The sequence below is a fragment of the Bos taurus genome, chromosome 15, assembly GCF_002263795.3.
Source record: "Bos taurus isolate L1 Dominette 01449 registration number 42190680 breed Hereford chromosome 15, ARS-UCD2.0, whole genome shotgun sequence".
Lineage (NCBI taxonomy): Eukaryota > Metazoa > Chordata > Mammalia > Artiodactyla > Bovidae > Bos > Bos taurus.
The window spans coordinates 31,052,436-31,065,762 of record NC_037342.1 but is presented as its reverse complement, the minus strand read 5'-3'; the positions used below and the strand labels follow the sequence as shown (position 1 = coordinate 31,065,762).

The 13,327-nt window shown below is 40.0% G+C and overlaps 1 protein-coding gene across 1 annotated transcript in view; it reads right to left on the bottom strand.

The window, feature by feature from the left end:
* Positions 1-13,327, bottom strand: part of ARHGEF12 (Rho guanine nucleotide exchange factor 12) — a 168,244-nt gene that overhangs the window by 24,532 nt on the left and 130,385 nt on the right. The window contains exons 18-26 of the mRNA NM_001123033.2: positions 13,079-13,216; positions 12,401-12,433; positions 11,971-12,085; positions 11,215-11,320; positions 9,646-9,858; positions 2,848-2,980; positions 2,513-2,548; positions 2,032-2,186; positions 637-783 (exon numbers count right to left, since the gene is read on the bottom strand). Coding sequence (NP_001116505.2) covers positions 637-783; positions 2,032-2,186; positions 2,513-2,548; positions 2,848-2,980; positions 9,646-9,858; positions 11,215-11,320; positions 11,971-12,085; positions 12,401-12,433; positions 13,079-13,216 — 1,076 coding nt within the window. The remainder of the gene's footprint in view (positions 1-636; positions 784-2,031; positions 2,187-2,512; positions 2,549-2,847; positions 2,981-9,645; positions 9,859-11,214; positions 11,321-11,970; positions 12,086-12,400; positions 12,434-13,078; positions 13,217-13,327) is intronic.

The following is a 13,327-nucleotide window of genomic DNA, read 5'->3' as shown; positions in this document are numbered from 1 at the left end:
AAAAGGCAACTGTTCGGTGGGTGGGTGTTGCTAGGTGGTGATGGCATCCTTAATGAAAGACAGACTAAAAGTAAGGGTCCTGGAGAAACAGTGACTTAAAGAGAGAGGAACTGATACTATTGTCTCCAAAGCCCAAGATGACTACAACCAGGGACAGACAGCAGCACTGATTTTTAATGTATTCATTGAAGCATTCCAAGCAACAAAACCATAAAATAATTTAATTCCTGAATGTTTTGGATTATATGTTATATATCACTACTTACAAAATATATTTATACATATATTACACAGAGTATATATTTTAAAAAACATATATAATGTAAGTAATCAGGAATTTCCAAGGTTAATTTTAACTATTTATGTTTTTTGTCTTAGGCATTGACTTTAGGCCCTAAGTTCTGTGTTAATACTCTGAATAAAAAAAGTTGATGTGGTAAAAGTAAGGAATTGGGGAGAAATTCAAAGATCCAATTATTTCTTTATCTTATGCTCACATATAATTATAGAACTTTCAGGAATGCCAACATGGATACATTTATTTATAAGATTTTACTGTTATGGTGCCTTTTTATACCAACAATCTTTTATCTATTGGAAATGTTAGGAACAAAGATCAGAGTCAATTTATCTTACTGTGAAGTTGAAGAATATCTTCTAAGTTTGAAAAAATTTTCCGTAGTTCTGAAGGTGACAAAATTCCTTCTCTGGACACTCGCTGATAAAACACTTGATCTAGAACCTTCAATGTTCGAACATGAGCTCTTTCAGTGTAGAACAATTCTAAGCAGAAAAATAGGAAACATAAAATGTTACCTTACTTAGAATGAGATCAAACATACACTTTGGCTGAAATTAAGAACCAAATGACTAATATAATCATTATTTATAGTTTTGACAGGATACGGTATCTCTGAAGTCACTTCTTAATTCCATGAAACCCTACTATATACTGGCTGTAAGAGTTGAATACTGCTAAATGAAAAGTATCATTTAAACTATTCTGTACTTACAAGATAACAATGTACTCCAAAATCCATGGGTTGCCAGCACCAACCAATCACAACTACAACATTAGAAAACTGTAAGTCCAAAGCACATAGTCTTTGAACTGAACCCTCTTCAAAAGTAATAGCATTCTATGTTATCTAACTTGCCTATTAACTCTAATTAATTAAGCAGGCTGCACTGGGTGCCCGCTGCTGCCCACGGACTTTCTCCAGCTGCAGCAAGCAGGGGCTACTCTCTGGTTGCGGCGGATTGGCTTCTTACTGTGGTGGCTTCTTCTGTTGCAGGGCACAGACTCTAGAGCGCACGCTTCAGGAGTTGTGGCACAGAGGCTTAGCTGCCCCACAGGCGTGTGGGATCTTCCGGGACCAGGGACTGAACCCATGTCCCTTGCATTAGCAGGTGGATTCTTAACCACTGGACCACCAGGGAAGTCCTGCCTATAGACTCTCATTTCTGAGGCCAAACTTTTTAATTTCACCATGTCTCAATGTTGCTAGAGACAGGAAGCATATGTATTCAAATCACAACTTAAAGATAGTAATAGGTACAGCTTCTGTGTCATATACGCTAGGGTAAAATAAAGCACATTACACAAGGATAAAGGAAGACCTAGATTTTAGTTTTCTTCCCATCACTTACCAGCTGCATGATCCTGACTAATTCAATTAGTTATTCTGAGCCTTGGCTCTCTCATTTATAATCTACGTGCAAAAAAATAACAGAGCCTGAAAGTAAAGTGAGGGCACAAGTGTTGTCTCAATGATTCTTCATGTTTAAGATCTATGATGATATGAATTTTAAATAACTTGAATGCTAAACACATTTTCCTTTTAAATTATCAATAAGAATCATACAATCATTTGCATTTTTAAGTTGGAAAGTTCAGGGATCATCTATTAATTTCCTCTCTGTTCAAAACAAACGCTGAGTATAAACTCTGAAGCAAACTCCAAGGTTTGGGGTTGGTTTAACTCTAATAAAACTCAATATATGTGAATAACAAAAATGCATTAAACTCACCATTAATTACTTCCTGTCTTTTGATCTCACAAGGCTTTAGTCCCAATAACACTTCTCGACTGACAAGCTGTTGCCAGTTGGGTGGGTCCGTCTCTAAGTCATTTTCAAACTGTTCATCCTCACTCTGACTTTCTCCAAAAGCTATGCTGTCAAACCTAATGAAGAACAAATAATGATTTCTATTTCAGGACATCACACGGACAATGGGAGACAGCACAAGTCTTTATGTTACAGTCAATTAGTCAGATTTCTGAAGTATTACTTAGCAGAGCCTAAAACATCATCCTCCCTTACAAAATAGCTTACATGTGTTATAAACACTTCCATAAATTTTTAAATAGTTGTGTTTATTAAGAAATTTCTTTTATACTATCTAACAGATTTGTACATGGGGCTTTTTTTCCTTTAAAACTAGGACTTTAGGGAAAAAAGATATATTTCTTAAAATATGCCCACTGAAAGCTACTTTAGGATTACTTACTTTCGAAAGGGCTTTGGTGTCCCATGTTCAGTCACTCTAAAACAATGGAGAATAGACAGTCAACATACAAATAAAATGGTGATGAAAAAACTGATGACAAAGATATTCAAAATTGTGTTAAACCACAGTGACCGATAAATAATTCTTCTGGATATTGCAATGACTTAATATCAAATAAATTAAAAAACATTTCAGTACCTAATATTTACTACCAATAAATTCTATTTCTTTCCCCAAAAAAGCATGTAGAAAAAAACACTACTAAGTATAGGCATACTATACAGTGAGAAACTTTTAACAATGTCCTAAACACCCCTAAGACACCCCTGAATTACCTCTCCACTTCCCATTCTTCCTCCTGCACCTGGTCTAATGGAGGAGGTGGGAAATCAAAGATGGTGTTGGGAGTACGAGGAGTGCCATCCAAGGAGTCTCCAGATGCTGGCGTTTCTCCAGCTTGTTTTGATCCTGAAAAGACAAAAGTCAGACATTCAGATGCTGTTCATAAGGACAATGATTTAAAAAAAAAAAAAAATTCAGTCCCCTAGAAAGCTTCAGTCTCAGCCATGGTCATATTCTTACTTAAACAACTGCAGGTTAGCTAGAAACAAAATTCTAACATAAAATTTTAACATGCACTAAAAAATAAACTGGAATATCATTTTTCAGTTCAGTTCAATTCAGTCGCTCAGTCGTGTCCGACTCTGTGACCCCAAAGACTGCAGCATGCCAGGCTTCCCCATCCATCATTTTTACGCAGCTTAAAAAAAATCAACATAAGACATGGCAACTACTAGGAAGAGCGCGTGATACGGAGAAACATTCTCTATATCAGTACCAATCTTCTTCATTCAAATTTTAGTTATCATGATGGTCTACCTCCAAATAACTTCATATTTCTCATCCCTGAAGAGTCTGCTCACTTATTCATCCCATTTTCACTTCCCTTCCTTTTTTTCTTCCCATTCTTTAACATCTATATTATTATTCCTAGTTATCTGTTACTCCCTAAGTTTACATGATGGAATTATATATATATTTGTTCCAACAAGGCGTTAAGTGTCTTAACTTTCCTCTATGTCACATTAGGTATTTGTGTCCGTCTCCTTCTCTTTAATTGTGTTTCTTTCCTTTTACCTTTCATGTCTTTCAGTTACATTTTTACTTGTATCCTTAAGAGGATTTTTTACATTTCCATTCTGATCTGCAGCCACAACTAAAAATATTCTATGCTTCGCCTAATAGGCTGATTCTAAGAGTCTGAAAAAAAAATAGTGTACTTACATTATTGTGACCATACACATATTGTAATACAACATACCCTATACATATTTTTCTTGCCAGGTTAAGAGGCATGTTAGGTTAGGATTATGTTTTCTTTTCTACTGGTCCAATGCTACAACTCCTAGGTCACATGAAATAGAATGTTTATTACATTAAAGTCATACACTCCATCAGTCACTTTCAGATTATGCCTCTGTTTGCTTCATGTTTCAATCATGAAGCCTTCCTGTCATCAGCCACCTGTGGAAGCACAGAAGCAGGTCTCTTGGCCCTGTTAAGCTTTTACATGGCTGGCTGACATCCTGACTACAACTTTATGAGAGAGTCCAACCCAAAACTGCCTAGCTAAGGTGCTCCTGAGCTCCTCACACACCAAAAATGTGAAGTAGTAAATATTTTTTGTGTGTTACACCATTAAGTTTTGGGATAATTTATTACAAAGCAATTGATAACTAATAAAACAGTTATTATATATAACAGTTATATTAAGACTTCTTGGTCTCTGCTCCTTTTTCATAACATGCTATTCTTACTTTAGATATAATAACCTTTTTAATTTCTTCAAGAATACTATCTAATTTGGAGGTATTTTTATAAGTTCTTACTTATTACCTAAATTGTTTTCTGCTAGTGGCAGTTTTTCTGTTTATTTTGTATTTTCCTCTTTATGCCCCGAATAGGTTTGGTGGTATGGTTTTTCCTGTGGTCATGTATGGATGTGAGAGTTGGACTGTGAAGAAGGCTGAGCGCTGAAGAATTGATGCTTTTAAACTGTGGTGTTGGACAAGACTCTTGAGAGGCCCTTGGACTGCAAGGAGATCCAACCAGTCCATTCTGAAGGAGGATCAGCCCTGGGATTTCTTTGGAAGGAATGATGCTAAAGCTGAAACTCCAGTACTTTGGCCACCTCATGCGAAGAGTTGACTCATTGGAAAAGACTCTGATGCTGGGAGGAATTGGGGGCAAGAGGAGAAGGGGATGACAGAGGATGAGATGGCTGGATGGCATCACTGACTTGATGGATGTGTGTCTCAGTGAACTCCAGGAGTTGGTGATGGAAAGGGAGGCCTGGCGTGCTGCGATTCATGGGGTCGCGAAGAGTCGGACACGATTGAGCGACTGATCTGATCTGATCTGATCTGATTATCTTAGGTCTTGACTCTAATAACTTCTGCCAAAAGTGAGTAATGCTGCACATTTGTAAGAATGCAAGACTTAGCAGCTGACTTGACTTTCCTATTCTGCTATGTAGAAGTAGGATCCTTTCAGCTAGAAGCTCCTCTGAGTGGCATACTGCCAGGCTTTAGGTCCCCTAAAGTTAGCTTCAGGGCACTAATAGCATGGAGGACTTAAGAACTGTGTACCATGGCCTTACACAATTCACTTAGCTTGTGCCAAGTCATGTCCAACTCTTTGTGACCCCATGGACTGCAGCATGCCAGGCTTCTCTGTCCTTCACTGTCTCCCCGAGTTTGCTCAAACTCTTGTCCACTGAGTCAGTGATGCCATCCAACCATCTCACCCTCTGTCGCTCCCTTCTCCCCCTGCCCTCAATCTTTCCCATCATCAGTGTCTTTTCTAATGAGTCAGCTCTTCGCATCAGGTGGCCAAGTATTGGAACTTCAGCTTCAGCATCAGTTCTTCCAGTAAATATTCAGGGTTGATTTCCTTTAGGATTGACTGTTTGATCTCCTTGCTGTCCAAGGGACTCTCAAGAGCTTTCTCCAGCAACACAATTTGAAAGCATCGGTTTTTCTTCAGCACTCAGTCTTCTTTATGGTCCAATTCTCACATACATAGATGACTACTGGAAAAACCATACCTTTAACTCTATGGATCTTTGTCGGCAAAGTGATGTCTCTGCTTTTTAATACACTGTCTATGTTTGGCACAGTTTTGCTTTCAAGGAGCAAGCATCTTTTCATTTCATGGCTGCAGTCACCATCCACAGTGATTTTGGAGCCAAAGAATATAAAATCTGCCACTGTTTCCACTTTTTCCCCATCTATTTGCCATGAAGTGATGGGACCAGATGCCATGATCTTAGTTTTTTGAATGCTGAGTTTTAAGCCAGCTTTTTCACGCTTTCATTCTCATGAAGATGCTCTTTAGTTCCTCTTCACTTTCTGCCATCAGGGTGGTTATCATCTGCATATCTGAGATTGTTGATATTTCTCCCTGCAATCTTGATTCTAGCTTGTGAGTCATCCAGTCCAGCATTTTGCATAAGGTACTCTGCATATAAGTTAAATAAGCAGTGTGACAATACACAGCCTTGATGTGCTCCTTTCCCAATTTTGAGCCAGTCTGTTGTTCCATGTCTGGTTCTAACTGTTCCTTCTTGACCTGCATACAGCCTTTTCAGGTAAGGTGGTCTGGTATTCCCATCTCTGTAAGAATTCTCCACAGTTTGTTGTGATCCACACAGTCAAAGGCTTTTAGTATAGTCAATGAAGCAGAAGTTGATGTTTTTCTGTAATTCCCTTGCTTTTTCTATGATCCAATGGATGTTGGCAATTTGATCTCTGGTTCCTCTGCCTTTTCTAAATTCAGCTTGTATATCTGGAAGTTCTTGATTCAAATACTGTTGAAGCCTAGCTTGAAGGATTTTGAACATTACCTTACTATCAATATGAAATGAACACAACTGTATGGTAGTTTGAACATTCTTTGGCATTGCCCTTCTTTGGGATTGGAACGAAGACTGACCTTTTCCAGACCCGTGGCCACTGGTGAGTTTTCCAAATTTGCTGGCATATTGAGGGCAGTCCTTTCACAGCATCATCTTTTAGGATTTGAAAGAGCTCAATTGGAATTCCATCACCTCCACTAGCTTCGTTCATAGTAATGCTTCCAAAGGCCCACTTGGCTTCACACTCCAGGATGTCTGGCTCTGGGTGAGTGATCACACCATCATAGTTATCTGGGTCATTAATACCTTTTTTATAGAGTTCTTCTGTGTATTCTTGCCACCTCTTAATAGCTTTTGCTTATGTTAGGTCCCTGCTGTTTCTGTCCTTTATTGTTCCCATCTTTACATGAAATGTTCCCCTGGTATCATCAATTTTCTTGACGAGCTCTCTAGACTTTCTCATTCTATTGTTTTCCCTCTATTTCTATGCACTGTTCATTTAAGAAGGCTTTCTTATCTCTCCTTGATATTCTCTGGAAATCTGCATTCAGTTGGGTATATCTTTCCCTTTCTACTTTGCCTTTTGCTTCTCTTCTTTGCTCAGCTATTTGTAAGGCCTCTTCAGACAATCACTTTGCCTTCTTGTATTTCTTTTTCTTTGGGATGGTTTTGGTCACCACCTCCTGTACAATGTTATGAACCTCTGTCCACAGTTCTTCAGACACTCTGTCTACCAGATCTCATCCCTTGAACTGTTCATCACCTCCACTGTAAAACCATAAGGGATTTGACTTGGGTCATACATGAATGACACAGTCGTTTTCCCTACTTTGTTTAAGCCTGAATTTTGCAATGAGAAGCTTATGATCTGAGCCACAGTCAGCTTTAGGTCTTGTTTTTGCAGACTGTATAACCTTCTCCATCTCCGGCTGTAAAGAATATAATCAGTCTGACTTCAACTTCTGTAACAAAGAACATATTCATTTTCTTCTGATACAGGAATGACTGCTTATATTCTGTAATGTAAAAATCAGAAGTTGCTGACAGAACTGTTTTGATTATAGATGTGAATTCATCATTTTCAGTTTTACTTCTTCCTCATGCACTCTGTGACTCATATGACAACTCTAAGCCCAAGGTCTCTTTTGGGTTCCAATGGACAGACTGGCTCCCACCTTGGACTCCTTACACGAACTATGGGCTCCTACTTCCCTTATGTCCTTTCATCCATCAAACCACTCGTGCCCATTGCTGCTGCTGCTGCTAAGTCGCTTCAGTCGTGTCCGACTCTGTGCAACGCCACAGATGGCAGCCCACCAGGCTCCCCCGTCCCTGGGATTCTCCAGGCAAGAACATTGGAGTGGGTTGCCATTTCCTTCTCTAGTGCATGAAAGTGAAAAGTGAAAGTGAAGTTGCTCAGTCGTGTCCGACTCCTAGCGACCCCATGGACTGCAGCCTACCAGGCTCCTCCGTCCATGGGATTTTCCAGGCAAGAGTACTGGAGTGGGATGCCATTGCCTTCTCCATCCCATTAATCTCCCCCAAATTTATGGAAATCTCTTATGAATAAGAATATCTTCTCTTCCTCGGCTTCTTTCCTCTTTTTGCTTTTTCTTTATTCATTACCTCCCATTCTTTTATTTCAGTGAGACACGACAGCCATGAATTAAGGCATTACTCAGTCCAACATCTTCAGAATTCCATGTAAGACTGAACCTCCAGGCTTTTCTACGAATGTCATTGCTACTTCTTTGTCTTCTGCTACAGGCCCCTCAAATAGACTGATGTTTCCGTCATATTCTATGTACTGCAGGGTGATGAGACAGTGACTCTTCTTTTTCCTAAGGACTACTTTTAGACTATTACCCTACTTACAAAAATCCCTTGCTCCACTGAGGCGCTCACTCTGAATAATGTCATGTTGTCATTACCAAGAGCCATCTAGCAACACTGAACCTTTGGCTGCTGGCTCACAATTTTCCTCTCCATGCTATTATCAAATGCGGCCACCACAAAATCTATGTCTATAAACATATCTAAACCTTTGGCTCCTTGGTGCCTCACCTGCTTCATCACTAGTAACCCTCTCTATGCAACCTCAGTGACCACTCCCACGGATCCACCCTTGGTTTTGTCATACCAGAAACTGAACTGCTTCCAAAATCACCAATACAAACAGGTATTTCCTTCTCCAAATACAAGGACCTATTTCTCCCAGCTCACTTGCTTAAGAAACCGATTATAACAAGCATGAAGAAATACGGTAATAAGCTCTTTTCTCAGTTACCTACAATTACTTCCTATCTTTCTTTACTCTTCAAATCCTCTTGCCCTTCTCACTAAATCCTCACTCTCAGCTAATAACCTTGCCCTTCACATATACTCTGCATAGCACTGCTTCTCTCCTTCTCAAAACTTGTTTTCTATTGGTTATATAGTCCATTTCCCACATTTTTAACCTCTTTCTCTCAATTGGCTTCCCCTTAGTATTAAAAAAAAAAACCCAGTATCTCAGATTTTTTAAAAGTCTTCTTTAGATGCACCGCACATAAACATATCTGCCTCTAACTTACTTTTACTTTTCTTATTTTTTGTTGTTTTTATTCTATCAATTTTATATTCATAATATTCTTAAATACAGAATAATTTTTACTGATATACATACTGAGCTTCCCTGGTGGCTCAGAGGTTAAAGGGTCTGCCTGCAATGCGGGAGACCTGGGTTCCATCCCTGGGTCAGGAAGATCCCCTGGAGAAGGAAATGGCAACCCATTCCAGTATTCTTGCCTGGAGAACCCCATGGATGGAGGAGCCTGGTGGGCTACAGTCCACAGGGTCACAAAGACAAGGACCTACTGTATATGCTTCTAACTTCTGACCAGTCCTCTCAACACTCCCCATAACTTGAATATTTTATTTATGGTATTTATGACTACTTCCCCAGAAGGCTAAGCTACATGGGGTAAAAATCTATGTATTATTCTCGCATGCTAATGTTTGCTACAGAGATAATGCCTGACAGAAAACTCCATAAATATTTTCTGAATGGATAATAACTCAAAATTACCATTCAGAATAGATTTGTCACTGGTTATAGGATACTAAAATCTTTAAACTGTGACTCAGTCCTGATTCAAATAATCTGCCCCTCTATTTCTTAGTATGGTTGTTTTAAAATCCTGATGCTTAGCTAAGTTGAATGACAGCATTAGCTCACCCATATCATTCTCTTTCCCTCCTTCCTGGGAAAGAGTGGCCCCTGCAACCATGGAGGACGTGGAATTGGCTGGCAGGTATCCAGTGTCTGCTCCTTCACTTGCTGACCCACTCTGGCGCAGCTTCGCAGAATCCTGAGGCTCAGGACTCACAGATGAGGGTGTGGACAAGTGCTTAGGGTGGCGCTGCTTCTGCAGTTCCATGGCTCTGCCAACTGAACAGAAAGCAACGGCTAGTAATCATGTGGCAAAACAGCTTTAAAGAAGATGACGAAAAGAATTCGAAAGAACATGGTGGGCCCTAGAAACACAGAACAAGAATTACACAGAGTGAGGAAGAGAGAGAGAGATAGAAAGATAGGAAGGAAGGGAGAAAAAATGTAAGGAAGAAAGAGAAGGAAGGAGGTGGGCCATGGAGATAGAGAGAAAGGCAGGGAAGAGTGAAAGAGGAGGAGGAGAAAAGGGTGGGAGATGGTAGAAGATGAGGGGGAGAGAGAAGAGGCAGAGGAAGAAGGGTCATGAGAAAAGGAGCTGAGAAGACCAGCATTGGGTGTGGGGAGAGGGGATACCGACAGACAGAGATGGATACACCACAAAGCTGTATTCCTCTGTCAGAGTGAAGATGAAGCCCGCTGGCTCTGTGAACTCTTAGCAAGCCTCTACCCCACTCCTCCCTAACACTCACAATTTCATCATGACATGCCTCAGAGACCATGCAGAATAATCCCCATCCTGCCTGTTACCAGTGTTTACATCAGTCACCATAAGAAGCACCCCAGAGGTGTGCACATCTTCACATAGCTCGTTATATCTCTAATCCTAAAATTCTTCCTTCCCTAAGTCCTACAATTCTTCTTCTGAATCCCTTTAACAGATGGTTAAGTTTTCCATTCTCCTCAACCTCTTCTCTAAAGATTTCCTTCATCTTCTCAGTGTTTCTCAACAAGGGGCGCCACTGACATTTGAATGAGGATTCTTCATAGGGTGGGACACTCAGCTTTGCTGGATCACAACACCCGCCCCCAACTCCAACTGTGCCAGTATTTTGAAATGTGGTGCTGCCCAGTGTGAGGACCACTGCAGGACCTAATTTCTCTCCCATAGCACCACCTCTACTTCTCCTGTAGCCCTCTCTAGGACAGCATCTCTCCACTAGGCCTGAGGGTGGCGGGACATCAGGAAATAAAGCACAATGAAGAGGTGGAGAACAGTTAAGTATGGAGAAAATGAGTCATGTACGTACAAAAAGACAAAGTATGATGGTGAAGTTTGTGTACATTTTGTTTTATGAATTTAACAATCAGAAAGTGAATGCAGCAAAGTCAGAACAGGTAAGTAAGTTATGTTATGAACAGCTGATGGGATGTTCTACTGCCATTAAACACTTACGACAACTGTGAAGTCTAACTGAACACCGGGGGTCTAGAAATGACACTGAATAGAAAACAGTGGAGGTTCAGTGGAAACATTTCTAGAACATCTTTCTCCAGCAACCCAACCTAGCTGAATGAGCCTCTGATCTAAAGACGGCACGGAATGGTGGGAATGCAGCATTTCAGACTTCAACTTACTTGCGCTGTTATCATGGCGGCTTGGTCTCCTAGGGGGTCCCAAGATGCTGGTGAATCCTCTTCGCTTCCCCTTTTCTTCGCCTTCTCTATCTTTCTTCATACTTTGCTAGAATCAAGGTACAATCAAAGAGGTAAGAGACGCACAATCCTAATGGTCAGGTTGAAAGAAACTGGCCACATGTAAATTAAAGACACACAACGGGCGCTCATTGGAAGCTGGCACTCAGCACTATGTACACTTCAAACTCAAGATGCCTTTTCAAACCCTTCAGAGCTGACAATTTTGGAAAGTAAAAGGTATTTTTACAACACATTTACTGGGAGCTTGTTTTAAGTAACTCATTCATCTCTTGAATAATATTTGCTAAGCTAATAGTGTCTGAAGGCACAATGCTAAAAGATGGGGTACAACGAAGGAGGAGGCCCTTATCTTCATCCAGCTTTACAATCTAACAACATAAACAATTATAAACATCGAGAGGAACCATAAAGGAAAAGCATGGGGTCGAAACAAAGCTGATGATGGCTCTCTGTGTAAACTCCTGTTTTCACTTTTCATATCATCTAACAGTTAGTTCGTACGCCCGGATTTCTCACTGGATTTTGAGTTTCTTGAGAACAGGGACCGTATCTTATTCCTGCTGGCATGCTTAGCACTAATTTGCTGAAAAAGTAAACACTAAGAAGAAGGAAAGCCGTGCAGACAGACATAAGAAGCATGGCGACCTGAACACACTGTTATTACTCCAGTTTTACCTTGATTTTTGGAAGGAATCCAATCCGACCTCGCTTGTGCTCCAAATTTCGAGGTTCTTTCACTTTTACTCCCAAATGTTTCATGTACATGAGAATAACATACTGCATTGTCGAACTGGGGGAGAAAGGATTAAGTAAAATAAGACTTCTGGGAAGGGACAGTGGGTAAATAAAGATATCAAATGACTTCCAAAACCCCCTTGCTGAAAGTCTTAGAATTCATCAAGTGAAACATAAAGAGCTATCTACTCACTGTGACCAGTAAAGATTCTACTCAAGATACTAGAATATTAGTCACATAAAATACAAGCCACCAGAGACAGTCTGTAGTTTTAAGTTAAAAGAAATAAATCTTAATTTAGGACAGGAGAAAAGACAGTTTCTTTTTTTTTTTGGTCTTCAAAATTCTAGGAAAAAATAGTTACATTACCTCTTTTCTTCTTCTACAGCCTGGGCAGTCATCCTAAAAATAAAAGCATTTAAAATGAAATATTACAGTTTAATAAAATAGTTGTTACTAAACTCAGATAACTGATCAACAAAACAGAGTCAAATCCATGGAATTCTCCAGGCAAGAATACTGCAGTGGATAGCCATTCCCTTCTCCAGGGGATCTTCCCGACCCAGGGATCAAACCCAGGTCTTCCACACTGCAGGCAGATTCTTTACCATCTGAGCCACCAGGGAAGCCCCTGTGGCACAGGAAATGCTTTGGGACCCACTCTAAGTCTCTGTCACCTGTAATGATATATCAGAAAAACTGTGATCCCTGAAGGATCATTTTTTCATCATCAACTTGCTATAAATGTTTTATAGCAAGAAACATTTCCAAAGCCTGTGAATTAAAGCCAATGTAAGTATTCAACCTGTTTTTGATCAGCTAGAAATTCAGCAGTTACTCATTTTAGCAATACCCAGAAAAAGAAATATAAGAACGTCATCTACGATATCAGCATAAACTTAAGATTCCAGCTTCTCAAGTATTATCACAAGGCAAACAGCTGTACATAAACAACCTGACATCCTTTCTAAACTTGTTCAAATGTACTTTACACATAATTATCATCTCAGTAGAGAGGGCGTTTCTACATGTATTTCTATTACTTACAACACTTCTTCAATTTTGGCAACAATCTGTTCTGCACATGCCCGTTCCTTCTCCAAAGTTAACCGGTCCTTGTCTCGCTCTACATCAAGTTTAGTCAGTTCACTTTCAGCCAGGGTCAGCCCCATGCTGCGCTTCTGCCTAAAGGGAATAGGAGAAATTTCCTGAGGCAGCCTAGAGGGTAATTTCCTGAGTTACCTAGAGGGTAACTATCTCCCTCTGGAGACGCTTCATCGGAGTTTCCATAGTTAT